The sequence below is a fragment of the Chelonia mydas genome, chromosome 24 (assembly GCF_015237465.2).
Source record: "Chelonia mydas isolate rCheMyd1 chromosome 24, rCheMyd1.pri.v2, whole genome shotgun sequence".
NCBI lineage: Eukaryota > Metazoa > Chordata > Testudines > Cheloniidae > Chelonia > Chelonia mydas.
The window spans coordinates 18377129-18399131 of NC_051264.2; the positions used below are offsets into that span (position 1 = coordinate 18377129).

At 67.1% G+C, this 22003-nt stretch overlaps 2 protein-coding genes across 2 annotated transcripts; both read left to right on the forward strand.

Annotated features, from left to right (window-relative positions):
- Nucleotides 1-4209: 4209 nt before the first annotated feature.
- On the forward strand, nucleotides 4210-12812 carry ERF (ETS2 repressor factor). Its single transcript, XM_037883347.2, has 4 exons — nucleotides 4210-4293; nucleotides 10071-10305; nucleotides 10564-10679; nucleotides 11142-12812. Exons 1-4 carry the CDS (start codon nucleotides 4272-4274, stop codon nucleotides 12278-12280), a joined length of 1512 nt encoding a protein of 503 aa, XP_037739275.1. The 5' UTR covers nucleotides 4210-4271; the 3' UTR covers nucleotides 12281-12812.
- Nucleotides 12813-14531: 1719 nt separating this feature from the next.
- Nucleotides 14532-21824, forward strand: GSK3A (glycogen synthase kinase 3 alpha). Its single transcript, XM_037883539.2, has 11 exons — nucleotides 14532-14770; nucleotides 18102-18289; nucleotides 18368-18451; nucleotides 18717-18827; nucleotides 18914-19044; nucleotides 19418-19524; nucleotides 19617-19714; nucleotides 19974-20069; nucleotides 20248-20434; nucleotides 20509-20610; nucleotides 20927-21824. Exons 1-11 carry the CDS (start codon nucleotides 14563-14565, stop codon nucleotides 20986-20988), a joined length of 1374 nt encoding a protein of 457 aa, XP_037739467.1. The 5' UTR covers nucleotides 14532-14562; the 3' UTR covers nucleotides 20989-21824.
- Nucleotides 21825-22003: the final 179 nt, after the last annotated feature.

The window sequence follows — 22003 nt, forward strand, 5'->3', positions numbered from 1 at the left end:
AGGTAAGGGTGGGTTGGGGTACCCCCACGTCTGCAAAGGAGGGGGCACCCCCAGGCCATCACACCCCATTGCACACACAGATTCCATGGCTGGCCCCACACCCTCTCTCCCTTTGCACACCCACTCATCCCTTCTCCTCCTCCTCCTCTATCATGCACACTCATCATCCTTTGCACACCCACTCACATGGCCCTTTGCATACACACTCAGCCCCTTTGCATGCACACCTGCCCCCTTTACACACCCATGGATTCCCCCTAGGATGCACACTCATCCCCTGTGCACAGCCACTAACACATCCCCTTGCACACACACTCACCCCCTTTGCACACACAAATCCCCTCTGGATACATACTCACTCCCTCGCACACTCACACAGATTCCCCCTCTCTCACACACCTGCTCACACCTCCTCTCCTTTTGCACACTCCTCTGTAGCTTGCACATGCATGTAGAAATTCTCCACGGCAGCTGCCTCAGGCCTTGGTAACAACCCAATTAATAGTGATCTTGTCTCTGTCTCAGAGCAGGTGTCCTCCCCCCCCCTCCCCCCCAGCACCTGATTTAGGAACCAGAATCCCTCCCTCCCCCCCAGTAATTTGGGCCTTACTTCGGGGGTGGGGGGGGGGAGATGAGGACGGTGAGATCCCCTGGCCTCTGACCCCTGGCTGCGGGGTCAGGGCTCCCCCCGCCCCCTGTGCGAGGGGGGGAACGTTTCCTGCTCTGTGAGTGTTGAGTGGTTGCATCAGACACGCGCACACACACACACACGTGCACACACCAAACAAAAGCCACTTGTGTCTAAATGAGGCAATCGAAAACAAACACCTTTATAATTACCCCCACCGGGCCCCACGTGAGGGGGGAGGGCCCGGGGAGACCCACACGCGCGCACACACACACACACACAGACACAACACAGACACACACATGGACGGACACGCGCCACACACACAACCCAGACATGCGAAACAGACACGGACACACACATGGACAGACACAGGGAAACATGACACTGACACGAACACACACACGGATGGACACATGGATACACGTCACAAACACACCCAGCCTTGCACACTCACACCCTTTACCTGCACACTCAAACACACCTTGCATGCCCCACACCCACTGCACAGTCAAACACACCTGGGATTCCCTGCACACCCCACACACCTGGCACTGCACCCCCCCCCACCTCTACGCACCCCCACCCCCACATTGCACACACGCTCCCAGACACCTGCAGGCAGGCGAACCCTTCACACACACAGCCCGCACTGTGCACACCTGACACACAACTTGCACCTGCACCCTCCAGCCCACACCGAGTTTGCCAGGTCTCAGCCCTGTCCCCAGTAGGGACCAGCCCCAACACACGCACTGGCCCCTTTGCCAAGCCCACCCTTGCCCCAGGTCTGGGGTGGTCTCATGGCAAGGGGACCCTGGTGGGTGGGTCTCCGTGTCCTGGCTAGAGGACGACCAGACCCCCCTGCCCCCAGCAATGGATTGACCCACGTATCCTGTCTGTCTGGGAATCCCCCCCCATGTCCAGACCCAGCAAACCCCTGCCCCATGTTCCTCTGGCTCCCTCCCCAGCCCTGCTGATGCCCCTCACTCCCAACCCACAGTCCCTGCTAGCCCAGCCCTGGGCTCCCCCCAGCTCTGCCAGTGCCCCCCCCCAGCTCCACGAGTGCCCCTCACTCCCGACCCACAGCCCCTGCTAGCCCAGCCCCCAAACCAACCCGCAGCCCCTGCTAGCCCAGCCCTGCCCGCCCGCCAACTCTGCCGGTGCCCCTCACTCCGACCCGACCCGCAGCCCCTGCCAGCCCAGCCCTGGGCTCCCCCCAGCTCTGCCAGTGCCCCCCCCCCCCCAGCTCCACGAGTGCCCCTCACTCCCGACCCGCAGCCCCTGCTAGCCCAGCCCTGCCCGCCCCCCAACTCTGCCGGTGCCCCTCACTCCGACCCGACCCGCAGCCCCTGCCAGCCCAGCCCTGGGCTCCCCCCAGCTCTGCCAGTGCCCCCCCCCCAGCTCCACGAGTGCCCCTCACTCCCAACCCACAGCCCCTGCTAGCCCAGCCCCCAAACCAATCCGCAGCCCCTGCCAGCCCAGCCCTGCCCGCCCCCCAACTCTGCCGGTGCCCCTCACTCCGACCCAACCCGCAGCCCCTGCCAGCCCAGCCGAGGGCTCCCCCCTCCAGTCCTGTCCTCCCAAACCCAGCCTTTGTGCTGAGCATCCTCCCCCAGAGCACCCCAGAATCCCCATCCTGCCCCCCACAGTCCCAATCCCCCAAGTTTCCCATCCCAGACACACCCTTTCTCCCACATCTCCCCAGCCTGAGCCCCCTGTTCCACCCCCAGCCCTCTCCTGATCCTCCAGATACTCGCCCTCCCGTTCCCCAGACCCACCCCACCGCCCAGTCACTCGCCCCTCCCCCACCCCAGTCCTGCCCCCATACTCCGTTCCCGTCTGCCCTGCCCCCAGACACCCCCACTGATTCCCGTCAGATACCCCCTCCCCATCTACCCCCGACCGACACACCATCTACCTCCAATACCACCCCATGTACCCCCGACACCCTGATACCCCCTCCCCATCTACCCCGACAGATGCCCCATCTACCCCCCCCATCTACCCCCGACACCCCTGACTGATACCCCACCTACCTCCGCATCTACCCCGGATACCTCCTCCCCATCTACCCCCCCATCTACCCCGGATACCCCCTGGCCCATCTACCCCCGACCGACACACCATCTACCTCCAATACCACCCCATGTACCCCCGACACCCTGATACCCCCTCCCCATCTACCCCGACAGATGCCCCATCTACCCCCCCATCTACCCCCGACACCCCCTGGCCCATCTACCCCCGACCGATACACCATCTACCTCCAATACCACCCCATGTACCTCCAACACCCTGACCGATACCCCCCATCTACCCCCGACACCCCTGACTGATATCCCACCTACCTCCGCATCTACCCCGGATACCTCCTCCCCATCTACCCCCCCCATCTACCCCGGATACCCCCTGGCCCATCTACCCCCGACCGATACACCATCTACCTCCAATACCACCCCATGGATCCCCGACACCCTGATACCCCCCCATCTACCCCCGACACCCCTGACTGATACCCCACCTACCTCCGCATCTACCCCGGATACCTCCTCCCCATCTACCCCCCCATCTACCCCGGATACCCCCTGGCCCATCTACCCCCGACCGATACACCATCTACCTCCAATACCACCCCATGTACCCCCGACACCCTGATAACCCCCCATCTACCCCCGACACCCCTGACTGATACCCCATCTACCTCCGCATCTACCCCGGATACCTCCTCCCCATCTACCCCTGACAGATACCCCATCTACCCCCCCATCTACCCCCGACCGATACACCATCTACCTCCCATACCACCCCATGTACCCCCGACACCCTGACCGATACCCCACCTACCTCCGCATCTACTCCGGATACCCCCTGCCCCATCTACCCCTGACAGATGCCCCATTTACCCCCCCATCTACCTCCCCATCTACCCCCGATACCCCCTGGCCCATCTACCCCCGACCGATACACCATCTACCTCCAATACCACCCCGTGTACCCCCGACACCCTGACCGATACCCCCCCCATCTACCCCCGACACCCCTGACCGATACCCCACCTACCTCCGCATCTACCCAGGATACCTGCTCCCCATCTACCCCCCCCATCTACCCCGGATACCCCCTGCCCCATCTACCCCTGACAGATGCCCCATTTACCCCCCCATCTACCCCCGACCGATACACCATCTACCTCCAATACCACCCCATGTACCCCCGACACCCTGATACCCCCCCATCTACCCCTGACACCCCTGACCAATACCCCCCCATCTACCCCCGCATCTACCCCTGACAGATGCCGCATCTACCCCCCCATCTACCCCCGACACCCCTGACCGATACCCCACCTACCCCCGCATCTACCCCGGATACCCGCGCCTGTCCCCGGATACCCCAACCCCATCGGGCCCCATTCCCGCCCCACTCTCTGCGCGGCCCTTTTAAGCCGCCCCTCCCCTCCGGCGTCTGTGGGCGGAGCCGGCCGAGGGGGCGGGCTCAGTGTCCATGGCGACGCGGCGGTGACGTCCTTGCAGGGGGCGTGGGCGTCCCGGCTCCATATGAGGCCGGGAAGGGGCGGAGGGGGGGAGCCGGGGGGGGAAGAGACCGAGTCCGACCCGGCGGCGGCTGCAGCGCAGGAGCCATGAAGACCCCTGCGGACGCAGGTGGGGACCGCGGGGGGCCGGGACCACGTGGGGCGTGGGAAGTTAGGGGGCGCCCCAGGGTTTGGGGGGGCTGGACGAAGTGGGGGCGGGGGGTTCGCCCAAGGTTTTGGGGAGCTGGGGTTCCAGCTTGGAGGGGGCTGGAGGGATTTGGAGGTGGGGGTGTCCCCCCCAAGGTTTCGGGGGGCTGGGAGGGGGAATCCTGGGAGCAAGTGATGTGGGGGGGGGCCTGGGGAGCAGGGAGAGGAGGAAGTGGGGGGCTGGGAGCAGTGAGGGGCGGGGGTGGCAGAAGTACCGAGGAGGGGGACACAAGTGGCGGCGGTGGAGGGCAGGAGCTGGAGGGGTGAGGCCTGGGGGGGGCTGGCAGGACTCGCCCTTGGCGCTTGTGATGGAGGTGGCTGGGGCGGGGGTTTGGAAAGTTCGTGGGTCCTGCCCCGGGGGGGGCGGGGGGCTCCCTCCCCCACCCCACGGCTTGTGGGGGGGCCCCGGGGCAGGCTGCGGTGGAGTTTGGCGCAGCGGGACCTGTTGCATTTCCCGGCCCCAGCTGCTGCCGGGGCCGCGGCGTGGGGGGCCCCGCGCGTGGGGGGAGGGGAGCTTGGGGGGGCTCCGGGGTGACTCCGCCTCTCGGCTTCTGGGGGAGGGGGCGCGTTATTTTGCGCGGGGGGGCTGCACTCCCGGTTACCACCCGGGCTAGTAACACCCCCCCTCCGCTGTCGGTCCAATGAGGGGGGGGTCTCTGCCCCCCGGGTCCCGGGGAGAGAAAAGTTGCAAAGTTCCGAACTGGAAACTCAACGTTCGAAAAGGAACTTTTTGTTTCCGACAAACAACGCGGCGTTAAGGTGGCGCCCGGCGGGGGAGGGGGCGAATCTCTGCCCCCCACTTTAATGTTTGTGTTGGGGGGGGGATGGCGGCAGGGTGTGTTTTCCCTCCAGCAAGACCGAGCCGGTTGGAATTCTCCCCCCCCACACACACACTTTTTTTTCCCTCCTTTGAGAGGACGATACCACCTTAAACCCAGCGCCAATCTTGGTCTTCCCCGGTGTGCGTGTGGGGGGGTTAATCGGCAGCCTTTTACTCTGGACTTTTACCCCCCCAGCACACCGAAAGGGGGGGGGGGTCGTAGCTATCGCTGACCCAGATCCCCTCCCCAACTACAAACAGAGGCTATACCACCTTAAATACAGCTGGGGGGGGGTGTAGCCTTTAGCTCCGGACTTTACCCGTGTGGGGGGGCTCGATTGTGCTGTGGCTGAGTTGGATGGGGTGGGGGGAAGAAGCCACTTTGCAACCAGCTTTCCGTGGGGCGGGCGGGGGGTCACTGTCCACTCTGTGGCTGGACTTTGGCCGGGGACGGGGGGGGGAAGCTGAATTTGGGGGGGGGGGGTTGGTTGAGCGGCTTCATTGCTTGAAAATGCCCCGTCCCCTTGCCTGTGCGGGGCGGGGGGGGGAACTCCCTCTGCAAAGACCTGCCCCCCCTGCCCCTCCCCCCTGGCTGGTTTTGTGCCGGGCTCCCCCTCCCCCCCTGGCGCCACCCACCCCAGCCCCATTGTCTCCAGGAATCTGGGTGTTTTTTTGAAGTGCTTCTCGCTTCTGTTCAAACTTGTCTCGCCCCCCCCCGCCCGCCCCATAAGTGCGGCGGGAGAACTTTTTCCTGTCTTCGACTCTGGGAAAGTTCCGGACAGACCGACCGAGACCCCCCCCCCCCCGCCCCGAAATCAGAGCCCGCGGATTTACCCCCCTCCCGCTCTCTGCTGGCCGATGGCCCCCTTAGCCTCCCGCCCCCTTTGTACTGGCCCCCCAGTTTTGAGGCTCTCTGAGGGCGGGCGGGGGGGGGGCTCAGCTCTGCCCCCGGCTGTACCAGCCCCCCCCCGCAGCGCGCAGACACCCTGCTGTGATGTGGTCCCCCCCCAGCCGGAGGCTGCGGCTTGAGGCTGGAGGAATGGGAGTGATGTAATATTCGGGGGGGGGGGGGCTGGAATTCGATCCCGGCTCTGTTAGCTGCTGGCTCCAGGGATTAGTCACAGAGGTGGTGCGGTTTGGGGGGGGGGCGCGTTTAAAGAGACAGTGACGCCATCCCCCCCACCAAACTTAGGGCTCCCAACTCCAGATCCCACCCACTCCAGCTCGCCAACACCTCATTTCTGCCCCCCAGGGCCGGGGGTTCTGCAGGCCCTGCTGTGGGGCTGGGCGCGGGGGTCCTGCCCCCCCCCACACACACACAGCGAGGTGGGAAAAGAGGTGAATCGTGTGTCTCCCCCGCCCCCTCCCCAAGCCGGGCTGCGCCCCAGACGTGCCCGCACTTAGGGAGCAATGGAAAATGTCCGGGGGGGGGCTTGGCCGGGAGCTGAGACTTGGAGGGAAGACGGGCAGGGAACAGTCGGTGCATTGTGTGTGGGCAGGGGCTGGGCTCCGCTTCTTCTGGCTGAACCCCGGCGAATTCCAGCCCCCCAACTCTCTGGGATTGCCCCAGAGCCAACATCTCTTCCCCCCCCCCCCCCCAGCTCAGCTGAGCGGATGTTATGGGGCAGCTGGGTTGCATACGAGGGGGGAACCTTTTGAAGGGTGGGGGGGATGCTCCCAGGAGTTTGCAGCTGGCATGGCCCGGGGGGCGGGTGGCAGCGCGGCCCTCCTCCCCCCCATGTCTGGCCTTCCCACCCATTGGCACCAGGCTGCCGGCGGCTCATGCCAGAGCCGGGGGCTGCGCCTGCCAGCAGACTGTGGTTTTGTGCCCCCCCCCGCCCCCTTCTCCCTGGCGGAGAGCTGGCGGGGGATGGGACACGGGCGGGAGGTGGGCACCCGTGGGAGAGTGGGCACCAGCTTAGTCACTGGCTCCTGAGCTGGCTCTGCCTTTGTCGGGGGGCCTAGAACTGACACCCCCGGGGGGACAGAGGAGGGGGCCCCTCAAGGAGTGTGTTTGGGGGGGCTGTGACTTGAGGGGGCCACGAGAGGGGGTTGCTGGGATTGGGGGGCAGGCTGTGGGCTCGGTGAGCGTCCTGAGTGGCTGGTGGGGGGGGGAGGCTAACTGGGGTGTGGGGGAGCAGGAATGCTCCAGCTCCTGGCTGGGGGTTTGCTGCCTCAACTCTTCCTTACAGAGCCCCGTGGGGCTGGGGGCCCCAAACCACCCCCAGGCCTGGATCTAGGAATCACCACCCTTGATCCTTCATCAGGGCCCCTCTACTTAACTGTTGGCTCTGGCACCTTCCCCCCACCAGCAGCCATTGGAATGGGGGTTCCACCATGGGGGGGAGGGGAGGCTGCCTCAGTTGCCTCCCCTACAGCAATAAAGGGAGGGTTATTCAGCCCCACAGATATGGGTCTGTGGGTGGTGCCCCCTAAAATCCCAGTAGGTGTAGGGTGGGGGAAGCCTGGGGTGTCCCCCCAGTGCCCCACTCACATATCCTTGTGTGGCCCCCCTCACCCGCAGCCCCCCCAGCTCTCGCACCTGGGGCAGGCTTTGTTGGGGGGGCTGCAGAGGGGGGTCACCCCGCGTGTCTGGCAGCGCCAGCCGGGGAACAGTGACCCCATTCACAGGATCTCTGCGGGCGGCTGATGTCAGAGCCCCCCCCTTCCCTGGGCTAATTAGCAAGAACAGGCCCCTGTGTGTAAGTGGGGCTGAGTCAGAGGCTGGGGGGGAGGGGCCCGTGGGGGGAGGGGAGCTTCCAGCTATCTGGCTGGGGCCAGTGGGGATTTGGGGGTGGGGGTTTCAGACCCCATGGTCCCTCCTCTTCCTGCCCCATTTGCCCACTTGATCCTCTGGACCAGTGACCCCCCCTGATCTTCCTGGAGAGAAGGTCTTTGCCGGGGAGGGGGGATGTCTCCTTCCAGCTGCTCCTTGCCCCAGATCTGAGGGCCTCACTGGCACTAAGATGCGGCCCCTCTGGGTGGGGTGCAAAGGCTGGTTATACAGGGAGCCCTGGCCTGGCACTGGGATGCAGCCACCTCTGGGGTTGGGCGTAGGGGGCTGATTATACAGGGACCTGTGGCCCTGTGCTGGAAAGTAAAAGGCAATTGTATGGCTGCATCCCAGGTGGGACTCCAGGGAGGTGGGGGAGGGGAGGTGTCCTGATCACCTGGGTTCCTGGCAGGGGGGGGTAGGGAGTGTGGGTGCCAGGGGCCCTCCCCAGCCTGCTCCTTCCCTCGGCCTCCTGGCGGGTTATTTTTAGTGCTTGGCTCGCTCTGTTGCCTGTTGCTTGGAGACTGGAAGCTGGAGGGGGGTGGGCTGGATGCGTTTGCCGAGGCCCCGCGGCACCCAGTGTGGGTTGGTGGGGGGCAGGAGACTGGGGGAGACCCCCTCAGTGCTTTGGGGTGCAGGGCTGGGTGTTACCCTGCATTCCTCCAATCCCAGCCCCTCCCGTTCTTGGTGCCCTCCCCCCGGTTTGGATTGGGGTGCCCTGGCCCCCAAGGGTGGGAGCTGCCTCTGTCTCTGAGCTGTGTGTGTGGGGGGTCTTCTCTGCTCCACCCCTGCCAGAGGGGGGGCTGGGCTGGAGGGGGGGTGAGATCATCGCCCTAATGGCTCTGTCTGCGGCTCTGGCCTCGCGCGCCCCCCCTCCGCGGCGCCCGGCCTCCATTACAGAGGCTCTGAATTATTGATGGGCTCTGAGCGCCTGGGGTTTGGGAAATGGGAAACCGCCCCCCCACAGCAGGGGCTGGGATGCTGGCCTGTGCCCCTTGACAAGGACACCCTCCAGCCACTGGGGGGTCAGCTTCCCACCTCCCAGCTGGGCTGCGTGGGAGGTCCTGGCCCTGATGGGGTTAACTGGGGTGGGGGTGGGGGGGGGGGTCCTGGGCAGGTCGAGGGGCTGTGGCTCCCCCTGGTGTTTTGGGGGGGCCAGTGGTTTTCGGGAGTTGCTGCCAGCGCAGCCAGTCTGGCTGGCGAGACGGGCAGGGTGTGGGGGGGTGGCCCCACAGCTCGCTGGGAAATGGCCCTATGTCTGTGCGGCCTGTTACTTGTTTTGGGGGGGGTCGAGGTGCAGAGACCAGACCCCCGGCTGGGGGCTGAGCCTTATGCTAAACTGGAGGAGCCGCCTCCTGCCAGGGTGTGGGGGTGGGGGGGAGGCCGTGGGTTGCCGAGGCTCTGGTGGTATAGCTTGGGGGGGAGCAGAGGGGGCAGGGGTAAGGTGGGGGGAGGGGGCTGGACAGAGGCAGCTTGTTTGGGAGGTGCTGACCTCAGCTGTCTGCCCGCAGCACAGACACCCCCAGCCCCTTCTCACAGGGCTGGGGGGGGGCCTCAGGCTGCCACTCCCCATATGGGGGGGGTTGGATTCTGCCCCATGCCAGAGGCAGCCACAACTGAGTGTGGGGCAAGTCTCGGGGGTGCAGGGACCTCCCATGAGCCCTGAAATGGGGGAGCTGCAGGTCGGGAGTGACGGGCGGGGTAGTCCAGCTGGCCCATGGACCCCGACTGGAAGCGGCTTGGCGGGTGTCCCAGGCTCCTGGCGGCACCCGGTTTCCTGTTCCCTCCCAGGGCAGGGAAGACGCACACACCTTGTGTCTACACCCCGGGACTTGGCATGGGGGGCATTAACTCCTTACACCCTGCTCCCCTCCCAGAGTGAGGAGAGAACCCAGGAATCCTGGCTCCCAGAAGCCCCTGTTCTAACCCATCAGGCCCCGCTTCCCTCCCAGAGCTAGGAGAGAACCCAGGAGTCCTGGCTCCCGGGTCCTGTCATTTTGTTTTGAGGGGGGCCAGTTTGGGCATCTCTGGACCCACACGTGAACCAGACCTTAAAGGGCCGGTGCCCCTCCTGTGCTGGCTAACACCCCGCCCCTTCCCCCCGCAGGGTTTGCCTTCCCCGACTGGGCCTACAAGCCCGAGTCCAGCCCCGGCTCGCGGCAGATCCAGCTGTGGCATTTCATCCTGGAGCTGCTGCGCAAGGAGGAGTACCACGACGTGATCGCCTGGCAGGGCGACTACGGCGAGTTCGTGATCAAGGACCCCGACGAGGTGGCGCGGCTGTGGGGCGTCCGCAAGTGCAAGCCTCAGATGAACTACGACAAGCTGAGCCGGGCGCTGAGGTGAGTGGGGGCGCCGTGGGGGTGGTGGGGAAACCGAGGCAGGGAAAGAGCACACCATTCGTCGGTGTAAGAGCTGGGGAGAAAACCCAGGAGTCCTGGCTTCCAGCCCCCCACCCCTTCCAGAAGCAGGTGGAGAACTCGGGAGTCCTGGCTCCCAGGCCCCACCCCCAAACCACTGGACCTGGAATGGGAGCTGTGGCTGGGAGAGGGATCAGGGGTGTCTCTGGTGGGGCTGATGGTCCTGGCTCCCCCCGCCAGGTATTACTACAACAAACGGATCCTGCACAAAACCAAAGGGAAACGATTCACCTACAAGTTCAACTTCAACAAGCTGGTGCTGGTGAATTACCCCTTCATCGACATGGGCATGGCAGGTGAGGGGCCGCGGCGGGAGGGGGCTTGGGTAGATGGGGGAGGAAGGGGGGGCCCTTCTGGGAAGGATTGGGCGGGGAGGGTACCTCTCGGGGCCTGGGGACTTGGTGGAAAATGGGGGAGCAGTGTGGGAGGGTAGGCTGGATGGGGGCACAGTGGGGGATGCTGTGAGGATGGATGGGGGGGAGTGGGGGTGGCAAATAGTAGGTGTGGGGGATGGGAGAGGACTGGCGGAACTGGGGTTACTATGGAGGTGGGAAGGAGCGGGGCCAGGCTGTGTGCGGGATGGGGGCTGATACTGGGGGGCTGGGCAGGGTGGGGGGGGGCTGTGTTGAGGTGGTGGCTCATCACTGTGGGGCTTGGCTGGGTTGGCGGGGGGCAGGGCTCCGGTCGGGATGGTGGGCTGGCGCTGGGGGGCCAGGCAGGCGCTGAGGGTCCCCCTCACCCTTCTCCTCCTGTGGCAGGCGGCCCCGTGCCCCAGAGCGCCCCGCCGGTGCCCTCGGGCGGCTCCCACTTCCGCTTCCCGCCCTCCACGCCGTCGGAGGTGCTGTCGCCCGGGGCGGAGGAGCTGCGCTCGCCCGGCGTCTTCTCGGCCGTGGCCCGGCGCCTCGCCCGCGGCTCGGTCAGCGACTGCAGCGACGCCACCTCGGCCACCTCGGAGCTGGAGGAGCCGCTGGGCGAGGAGGGGCGCCGGGGCGGGGGGCCGGGCGAGGGGGGCGGCTTCCGCGGGCCCCCCCTGCCCGCCCACCCCCGGCTGGCCCACGACAGCCTCTTCCGCGCCTACCCCCGGCCCCGCGGGCCCGAGCCCCTCAGCCCCTTCCCGGTGTCCCCCATGGCCGGCCCTGGCGCCCTGCTGCCCCCCCAGCTCTCGCCCGCCCTGCCCCTCACCCCCACCCACATGAACTACACCCCCTCGCCCACCCTGAGCCCCATGTACCCTGGCGGCTCCCACTTCTCCTTCAACCCCGAGGACATGAAGCGCTACCTGCAGGCACACACTCAGAGCGTCTACAATTACCACCTCAGCCCCCGGGCCTTCCTCCACTACCCCCACATCCTCGTGCCCCAGCCCCAGCGCCCCGAGAAGCCGCCCCCGCCCGAGGAGCCCCCCGCCCCCTTCAAATTCAAACTGCAGCCTCCCCCGCTGGGCCGGCGGAACCGGGACAAGGCGCCGGCGCCCCCCGGCGAAGGGGCCGCCCCGGAGCCCCAGCTGCCCTGCATCAAGGTGGAGCCCATCTCGGAGGGGGAGTCGGAGGAGGAGGAGGTGACGGTGGAGGTGACGGACGTCAGCGAGGAAGACGAGGAGGTGTTCAAGGCTCCCCCCGCCCCCCCCGAGAAGCCTGGGGAGCCCCCGGTGCCCCCGGCCCCCCGGCAGGGCGAGGAGAGCGGCCAGTGCATCCCCCTCAAGCTGCGTTTCAAGCGGCGCTGGAGCGAGGACCAGCGGCTGGAGGCGGGCGCGGGGGGGGGCCCCGATGAGGCGGATGACAAGAAGGTGAAGGGGGAGCGGGAGGGCGGGGGCGCCCTGGACGGGGGTGGGCGACGTGTCAGCACTGACCTGCCCCACGCCACGGCCCAGCTCTCACTGGAGAACAAGGACTCGTAGAGGTGGAGCCGGTGCCCCCAGGGACGGGGGGGGGGGGGGGGGGGGCTGGGGGGCCGACTTCTGCTGCCTTAACTCAGAGATTTTAACCTTTCTCTGGGCTGCCTTCTCTCCGGGACCCTGTATGTTGACATGGGGCAGGGGGCGCTCAGCTGTTTTTACTTCGATATACATATATATATATTTTTGGGGGGATGATTTTAAATCTGGGGGCAGCTTTCCTTTCAGGGTCTCTGGTTTTTAAAGAGGGGGTGACCCCAGGAATTTATATCACGTAGAATTTTGTTTTTATCCTTTTTCCCACCCCCTGAATCCCCTCGTTTATATCCAGTTGCTGCCTTGTGGGTTGGGGAGGGTTGATCTAAATTGGGGGGGATGTTGAGGGATCTCAATGTCCCTCGCCCCTCATTTGCGGGGAGCAGGGGCTTTAAAGCACAATAAACTCTCTTTAAGCCCTGTCTGATCAGAAATGGAAACCAGTCCTGCAGCACCCCTGTATTACGGGGGGGCTGCGGGGACACAATGGCCAGACTGGGTCAGACCAAAGGTCCATCTAGCCCAGTGTCCTGGGAGAGAGTGGATGCCATATTGTGCCCCCTTTGGCCTATGGTCCTAGCTTTTCCCCTTCCCCCCAGCTTAGATTGGTCTGTATAAGGCTGTATGGCCCCTTCTTTCATTGAGGGGGGGGGCAGTCTGGCGTTTGGGGGCCCGCAGATTGCGCGGGGGGCTCAAGATGGCTTTAGATAACCAAAAATGAGTGGGGTGGGTGCGGCTGCTGGCCTGAGCCACCCCGGGGGGGCGGGGGCGGGGGGGGAATCTCAAGTGCCTGTTGAAGTACTGTCTGTGGGGGAAATGGGGGTGGGAGGTGCAGGCACCCCGTGTCCCCCCAGTGGGGTAGGACCTGAACTGACATTTCTCCCCCCTTCCCAAGGCCGTCAGCCTCTCACCAACCCTGCAAGGAGCGGAGCAGCCGTCCCCCCATGTCCCCGTAGCGAGACGGGGGGTCCCCAAGGTGGGGAGAGCTGGGGGGTCTCACGGAGCGGGCTGGGCCCCGGCAGGATGGGAGCTGGGAACCCCCCAGTTCTCCGAGGGGGGCAGGGCTTGAGCCCCTGGGGGCGGGAGGGGCGTGTGGATCCAGACCTGGAAGCAGGGTGGGGGGCAGACCCCAGTCTGGGGGGCCCGGTTAGTGGGGGCTGGGGGGTGACTTATGAAGCCTTATCCCAATTCCTGTACGGGGGGGGGGCTCGGGTTCCGACTGTATAAAAATAACCAATAAAGGACGTGGGAACTGGCTGGCTGGTGGCTCGGCTCTGTGGGGAACCGGGGGGGGGGGCGCCGGAGGGGGTGCGGGGGGGGGGCCGAGCGCGGGGGGGGGGTGTTGGGGGGGGGCCGAGCGCGGGGGGGGTATGGTGGTGGCACGGGGGGGGGCCGGAGACACGGGCTGCCCTCAATTTCGGGCCCTGGAGTCGGAGTCCCTGGCTGGGCGGGGGCGCCGGGGGGGGGGGGCGGAGCTCTTGAACCCTCGTGTCCGGGGCCTGGCGGGGGGGGCTGCCGCTCTGGGACGGCTGCTGAGGAAACTACATTTCCCGGCGGCCCCCGCGGGGGGGCGGGTCCCGGACTCGGTTTCCCGGCGGGCCCCCGCGCAGGGCGGGGGGGGAGGGGCCAGGACTCGGTTTTCCGGCGGGCCCCGCGGCAGGGCGGGGGGGGAGGGGCCCGGACTCGGTTTCCCGGCGGGCCCCGCGGCAGGGCGGGGGCGGGGCCAGGACTCGGTTTCCCGGCGGGCCCCGCGGCAGGGCGGGGGCGGGGCCAGGACTCGGTTTCCCGGCGGGCCCCGCGGCAGGGCGGGGGCGGGGCCAGGACTCGGTTTCCCGGCGGGCCCTGCGGCAGGGAGGGGGAGGGGCCCGGACTCGGTTTCCCGGCGGCCCCCGAGGCAGGGAGGGGGAGGGGCCAGGACTCGGTCTCCCGGCGGCCCCCGCGGCAGGGAGGGGGCGGGGCCCGGACTCGGTTTCCCGGCGGGCCCCGAGGCAGGGAGGGGGAGGGGCCAGGACTCGGTTTCCCGGCGGCCCCCGCGGCAGGGAGGGGGCGGGCCCCGGACTCGGTTTCCCGGCGGCCCCCGAGGCAGGGAGGGGGAGGGGCCAGGACTCGGTTTCCCGGCGGCCCCCGCGGCAGGCCGGGGGCGGGGCCCGGACTCGGTTTCCCGGCGGCCCCCGCGGCGGGAGGGGCGGGGCTGGCGCCGCGCAGGCGCAGTCTGGCTAGCCCCGCCGCCCCCCCCGTCCGGCCTCGCCATGAGCAGCGGCAGCGCCGGCCCCTCCCGGCCCCGGACCAGCTCCTTCGTCGACGCCGCCGCGGGCGGGGTCCCCCCCGGCCCCGGAGCCCCCGCCCCGCCCGGGCCGCCCCGGGGGGCCGCGCCGGGCGGCAAGGCGGGGGCGGCGGGGCCCGGGCCGGGGGGGGGCGGCGGCGTCGGGCCCTTCCCGCCGGGCCTGAAACTCGGCCGTGAGTGGGGGGGGCTGGGGTGAGACGGGGGAGGGGGGACTGAAGGGTGGAGGGGGTAAGATGGGGGCAGGGGTAAGATGGGGGGTGGGGGGCTGAAGGGAGGGGGGTAAGATGGGCGGGCAGGGGGCTGAAGGGGGCAGGGGGCTGAGGTAAGATGGGGGCTGGGGTAAGACGGGAGGGGGGACTGAAGGGGGCAGGGGGCTGGGGTAAGACGGGCTGGGGGACTGCAGGGGGCTGGGGTAAGACGGGGGAGGGGGGACTGAAGGGTGGAGGGGGTAAGATGGGGGCAGGGGTAAGATGGGCTGGCGGGGGGCTGAAGGGGGCAGGGGTAAGATGGGCGGGCGGGGGGCTGAAGGGGGCAGGGGTAAGATGGGCGGGCAGGGGGCTGGGGTAAGATGGGGGGTGGGGGGCTGAAGGGAGGGGGGTAAGATGGGGGGTGGGGGGCTGGGGTAAGATGGGCTGGCGGGGAGCTGAAGGGGGCTGGGGTAAGATGGGGGGTGGGGGACTGAAGGGAGGGGGGTAAGATGGGCGGGCAGGGGGCTGAAGGGGGCAGGGGGCTGAGGTAAGAGGGGCGGGGGGGACTGAAGGGGGCAGGGGGCTGGGGTAAGACGGGCTGGGGGACTGCAGGGGGCTGGGGTAAGACGGGCTGGGGGACTGAAGGGGGCAGGGGGATGGGGTAAGACGGGCTGGGGGACTGAAGGGAGGGGGGTAAGATGGGGACGGGGGTTGGGGTGAGATGGGTGGGCAGGGGGCTGGGGTAAGAGGGGCGGGGGGACTGAAGGAGGCGGAGGGCTGGGGTAAGAGGGGCGGGGGGACTGAAGGAGGCGGAGGGCTGGGGTAAGAGGGGCGGGGGGACTGAAGGGGGCGGAGGGCTGGGGTAAGAGGGGCGGGGGGACTGAAGGGGGCGGAGGGCTGGGGTAAGAGGGGCGGGGGGACTGAAGGGGGCGGAGGGCTGGGGTAAGAGGGGCGGGGGGACTGAAGGGGGCGGAGGGCTGGGGTAAGAGGGGCGGGGGGACTGAAGGGGGCAGGGGGCTGGGGTAAGACGGGCTGGGGGACTGAAGGAGGCAGAGGGCTGGGGTAAGAGGGGCGGGGGGACTGAAGGGGGCAGGGGGCTGGGGTAAGACGGGCTGGGGTACTGAAGGAGGCAGAGGGCTGGGGTAAGACGGGCGGGGGGACTGAAGGGGGCAGGGGGCTGGGGTAAGATGGGGGCTGGGGTAAGACGGGAGGGGGGACTGAAGGGGGCAGAGGGCTGGGGTAAGACGGGCTGGGGGACTGAAGGGGGCAGAGGGGTAAGACGGGGCTGAAGGGCGAGCTGGGGCTCTGGGGTGTGAGTGGGGCAGGACTGGGGAGTAGGGGGAGGGCCCGTGTTTGAGGTGGTTCGGAATTGGGGGTGGGGAGCTGGCGGGTCTGTGCGGAGGAGCAGGGCCGAGGGGGGATCCGTGGGGGATGGGTTTAGGGGGGGGGGGGGCTAGGAGAAGGAGGCTGCGGAGGCGGAAGGTGGGGGGCGGATCCATGGGGTGGCAGAGGAGCAGGTGTCTGTGGGGAGGGGTGGTGGGGGAAGGAGTGCATGCAGGGGTACTGTTAGTGGGAGCTGTGGGAGGAGGGGGCAGGAAGGTTGGGGTGGGCTCAGGAGGCTGCAGATGGTCCGAAGGGGAAGGGGGTTCACAGGCTGTGCAGAGAGTGGGGGGCGTTTCTGAGCGGGGCAGGGAGCGAGGCTGAGGGTGCCAGAAGGGGGCGGGGGGCAGGAGAAAGGGGAGCGGGGGAATCCATGGGGGGGGCGTTCCTGGATGTATGGGGGGTGGGGAAGAACTATTGTGGGTCCCCAAGTGCATCACTTCACTGCGGGTGTTGGGAGCTAGTGGGGGCTGTGACGGGGCTGGTCATGTGAAGGGGGGGGCCTCTGGAGGCTGGGGAGAAGCTAATTGGAGGTTAGGGTTAGGCTCTAGGGTCCCAGTTGGGGGGCTGGCAGGTGGCTCTGTCATCAGATTTGGGGATTGAGTGTTGGGGTTCAGGGCCTTGGCTGAGCCCACCACCTGGATACCACATCTCTGTGCTGGGGGGGAGCTGCTGCATGGGGGGGCTACCTGGGGTGTGGATTGGGGGTTCTCATGGCAGGATTTCTCTGGCTGCTGGGCTTCCTCTCCATGGGAATTGTGGGGTGGGGCCCTGAGGTATTAGGTAGGGGGGAGAAGATGCCTGGGGTGATGATGGGGGGCTGCCTAGTCAGTGTTGGGGAGGGTGTTGGGGCAGGAGAAGTGGGGGTGTTATGGGGAGGGGGGTGCAGGGGTGTCTGGAGTGTTTTAGGGGGAGGGCATTTGGGGTCAGTCTCTGTAGTGGGGGGAAGGGAGATGTGGGGGTTTGGTGCCGGGGGGGCGGTAGCAGGGGCAGAGGTGGGGCTGTGTGAGATGGGTCAGTGGGGAGGGGGCAGCGGCAGGGGCGCTGTGGGGTTGCGGGTGTGGGGATTCTGGCTCTCTCTAACCTGGAAACTGGGAAGGAGGGACCATGAGGGGGGTCTCTGGCTGTGTTTCTAACCCCCCATCCCCAGGGCCTGCGGGAAGGGAGGGTCAGGGGCAGTGGCGGGGGGGCTTTGGGGGTCCTTGGTGTGTTTCAAGCCCCCCCATCCCCAGGGGACAGTGGAAAGGGCAGGGTTGGGGGCTCCCTGGCTGTGTCTCTAAACGCCCCCGTCCCCGGGGCCAGCGGAAAGGGCAGGGTTGGGGGCTCCCTGGCTGTGTCTCTAAATCCCCCCCGTCCCCGGGGGCCAGCGGAAAGGGCAGGGTTGGGGGGTCCCTGGCTGTGTCTCTAACCCCCCCGTCCCCGGGGGCCAGCGGAGAGGGCAGGGTTGGGGGCTCCCTGGCTGTGTCTCTAACCCCCCCCGTCCCCGGGGGCCAGCGGAAAGGGCAGGGTTGGGGGATTCCTGGCTGTGTCTCTAACCCCCCCCGTCCCCGGGGGCCAGCGGAAAGGGCAGGGTTGGGGGATTCCTGGCTGTGTCTCTAACCCCCCCCCGTCCCCGGGGGCCAGCGGAAAGGGCAGGGTTGGGGGATTCCTGCCGTGTCTCTAAGCCCCCCCCGTCCCCGGGGCCAGTGGAAAGGGCAGGGTTGGGGGGTCCCTGGCTGTGTCTCTAAACGCTCCCGTCCCCGGGGCCAGCGGAAAGGGCAGGGTTGGGGGCTCCCTGGCTGTGTCTCTAACCCCCCCCCGTCCCCGGGGGCCAGCGGAAAGGGCAGGGTTGGGGGATTCCTGCCGTGTCTCTAAGCCCCCCCCGTCCCCGGGGCCAGTGGAAAGGGCAGGGTTGGGGGGTCCCTGGCTGTGTCTCTAACCCCCCCCCCATCCCCAGGGGACAGCGGGAAGGTGAGCACGGTGGTGGCCACGCCTGGCCAGGGCCCGGAGCGCCCCCAGGAGGTCTCCTACTCGGATATCAAGGTCATCGGGAATGGCTCCTTCGGCGTGGTCTATCAGGCCCGCCTGGCCGACTCCGGGGAGCTGGTGGCCATCAAGAAAGTGCTGCAGGACAAGCGGTTCAAGGTGAGCGTGGGGGGAGCGTGAGCCGGGGGGGTCCCCGTCCTTGCCAGGCTCCCTCGCTCACCCCGTCTGTCCCCCCAGAACCGGGAGCTGCAGATCATGCGCAAGCTGGATCACTGCAACATCGTGCGCCTGCGTTACTACTTCTACTCCAGCGGGGAGAAGGTCAGGAGGCACCGGGCCGGGGGCAGGGTGGGGTGAGGACTGGTCCGTACAGCTGGGGGGAGGTTGGGGGGATCCTGGGTTCCCTCGCACCCTCCCTGGGTCAAGAGTCTATGGGGCTGTGGGGTGTGTCCTGGGTCCCCTCACCCCCAGTGGAGAGCGTCCATGAGACTTTGGGGGGGTCCTCTCTGCCTCCCTCCCCCCCCGTGGGGCGGGTCCATGGGGCCGCCGGGGGTCCCGGGTCCCCTCTCACCCAGCCCCGTTGCAGAAGGACGAGGTGTACCTGAACCTGGTGCTGGACTTTGTGCCCGAGACGGTGTACCGCGTGGCACGCCACTTCACCAAGGCCAAGCAGACCATCCCCGTCATCTATGTCAAGGTGAGCCGGGGGGCCAGCGGCGCAGATGTGGGGGGCTGTGGCAGGAGCCCCCGGGCTGGCTGTGACCATCTCCCCCCTCCTGCCAGGTGTACATGTACCAGCTCTTCCGCAGCCTGGCCTACATCCATTCCCAGGGCGTCTGTCACCGCGACATCAAACCCCAGAACCTTCTGGTGGACCCCGACACAGCCGTGCTCAAGCTGTGCGACTTCGGCAGGTGGGAGCTGGGCCCCTTGTGCGAGAGCCGTGCAGAGGGAGGGCCCCCCTGTGCGAGAGCCGTGCAGAGGGGGAAAGGGTGGGCTCCTGGGACAGTCCCTCCCGGAGCAGCACCGGCCCTCATGTACGGGGAGGGGTGTCCACACGCGGTTCCGGGCGCCAGGCGGAGCGCTCGCGCGTTGGGTGCTAGGGCAGCGGGTGAGATGGGTGGCCCCACACATGGACCCTCGTGGGACTGATTGCACAGCGCTCACCCTGGGCACGACGGAGGGCCGACACGGGGTCGGAACCGGCCACAGCACACCCGTCTGGCCGAGGGGCAAGGGGTCTGGTCCGGCGCGGGGGGCACTCACTATGGGTGGTTCGTCTCGCAGTGCCAAGCAGCTGGTGCAGGGCGAACCCAACGTCTCCTACATCTGCTCCCGCTATTACCGCGCCCCAGAGCTCATCTTCGGGGCCACCGACTACACGTCCAACATAGGTGAGCTCCCACCCCCCTCCGTCACCCCTGCCCCCGTGCACAGCGCGGGGGAGGGACCCCAGGAGTCCTGACCACCCGCTGTCCCTCCCCAGATATCTGGTCAGCGGGCTGCGTGCTGGCTGAGCTGCTGCTGGGTCAGCCCATCTTCCCTGGGGACAGCGGAGTGGACCAGCTGGTGGAAATCATCAAGGTAGGAGATGCTCACCTGTGCTCTAACCCCCCCCTCCCAGCCCCCCTGCTCTAACCACTGGATCCCACTCCCAGTGTGGGGAGTCCTGGGCTGGACCTCATTGAGGGGGCCTTGAAAGGGTTCATCCCAGGGTTTGCTGCAGGCATTGCAGGGGGGAGGATGGCCCCCAGTCTGTGGGGTCAGGAAATGCCCCTTGGGAGGAGCTGGGGACATGGGCTCCCCCCAGGAACTGGCTGTAATGGGTCCCCCCATCCCCCAGGTGCTGGGGACACCAACGCGGGAGCAGATCCGGGAGATGAACCCCAACTACACAGAGTTCAAGTTCCCCCAGATCAAAGCACATCCCTGGCTAAAGGTATTGGAGGAGGGAGGGGGCACTGTCTTGGGGAAGCGCACAGCTTCAGGGCGTGGCTCAGGAGAAGGGGGTGTGGCTGCGTGCTGACCCCAGAAGAGGCCTGGGGTGGACAGGCTGGCCTGGGTGGGGGCGGGGTTTGGTGTGGGGCTGTGCCCGCAGTGACCCCCCTGCCCCCCAGGTGTTCAAGCCGCGCACCCCGGTGGAGGCCATCTCGCTGTGCAGCCGCCTGCTGGAGTACACGCCCGCCACCCGCCTCTCCCCGCTGGAGGCCTGCACCAACGCCTTCTTCAGCGAGCTGCGGGAGCCCAACGCCCGCCTGCCCAGCGGGCGCGACCTGCCCCCCCTCTTCAACTTCAGCCCTGTGGGTGAGTGCCGGCGCCGGGGGGCGGGCGGGGGCGGGGCGCCCGGGCCGTCTGACCCCTCCGCTCTCTCCCCACAGAACTGGCCATCGAGCCCTCGCTCAACCCCTCCCTCATCCCGCCCCACCTACGGGCCCAGACCAGCTTGCTGGGGTGTGCGCCTGGCACCCCTGCCACACACGGTGAGTGCTGGGGGGTGCTGTGCTGGGAGGCTGGGGGGCCAGGAATACCCCCCCCCCCCCCCACAAGCAGTTCTCCCAGTGCATGCTGGGAAAGGGAGAAGAGGTCATCTTCCCCCTATGCTGGGAATGGGGTGGGGCATCTCTCCTGATGCATGCTGAGAGGAGGGGGTGGGAACACCCATTTCCTGCAGCCTGCTAGGGGTGGGTCTGGGGGCTCCCTGCTGCCCTAGGGCATGCTGGGAGCAGGGGGTGGAGCCCATGTGCTGTGGGGCTGGGCAGGTGGCCCTGCCATGCTGACTGTTCCTTTCCCATGCAGGCGCTGACAGGAGCCAGCCAACACCGGGGGATGGCGCGGGACCCATTGCCAACTCGTCCTGAAGGGCTGGGCTGGGGGGCAGGCCCCCTTCCCTCCCCTAGGCTGCCCCATGGACTTGTCTGAACTGTGAACTGGGTGGGGGCGGTGCCCACGGACCACATGGAGCCTGCTTCCCATTGGCTGGGGGGCAGCCAGTCACAGAGGAGACGCTGCCCCTTGCTAACCCACAAGGCCTCAGTGTGGGGGTGGGGGCACTGGTCATGCTGCTTTTACAGCCCCCCCTTTTTGAAGTGGCTCTGGCTGCTTTTGGGGCTGGGGGACGGGGGGTTCAGGCCCCCTAGATTTTAAGTTGCTTTTGGTTTTTAACATCCCACCCCACTGCCCTCCTCCTCTCCTATGCTGCTGTCCTGAAAGGGGTGCAGGGCCTGGCCCCCCTCAGAGGGGAGAGGGGTGCCCCTTCCCCCCTGTCAGCTGGGAACAAGCCTTCCTCTGTGCCCCGTGCCGGGGGTCTCCTGCACCCACTCTGGGGATAGATGGTATCCTGCAGTGTGGGGGGAGAGGCCGTGGGCCAGGAGCAGATGGATGTATCCCCATAGGGCCTCCCCCCAGGCATTCCCCCCAAAAGCCCCATGATCAAGGCTCTCTCCTTGGTTTGAAGGGGACAGCTCTGTGGGGGGGGGTGGGGGGGAGTTTTTTATTTCCCCTCCTGCCTGCCCCCCTGTAAATACCCCTCCCCGTAAACCAGTTTCTTTTACTGATCGCTGTGTACATAGATGATTTTTTCTTAATCTGAGTGTCCCCCTCCCCCCCCAGACCCCCCCCAACTGTGTGTTAGTTTCTCTCTCAAGTTCTGGCTCTGTACAGGCACCCGGTTCAATAAATTATTGGCATGAAAGGACGCAGGGGAGCGTGGGGCTGCTGGGGGGGGTTGGGGGAGGTTGTGGCACCTAATGGGGGGGACCTGCTAGGCTGCCTCCTGTGGAAGCTTGTTTCACCTGGCTGTGATTCTGCCCCTGTGGGGGGGTGTCTCTGCCTGGGGGCGCGCCTGGCTAGCTCATGACCACGGCCTGAGCTGCC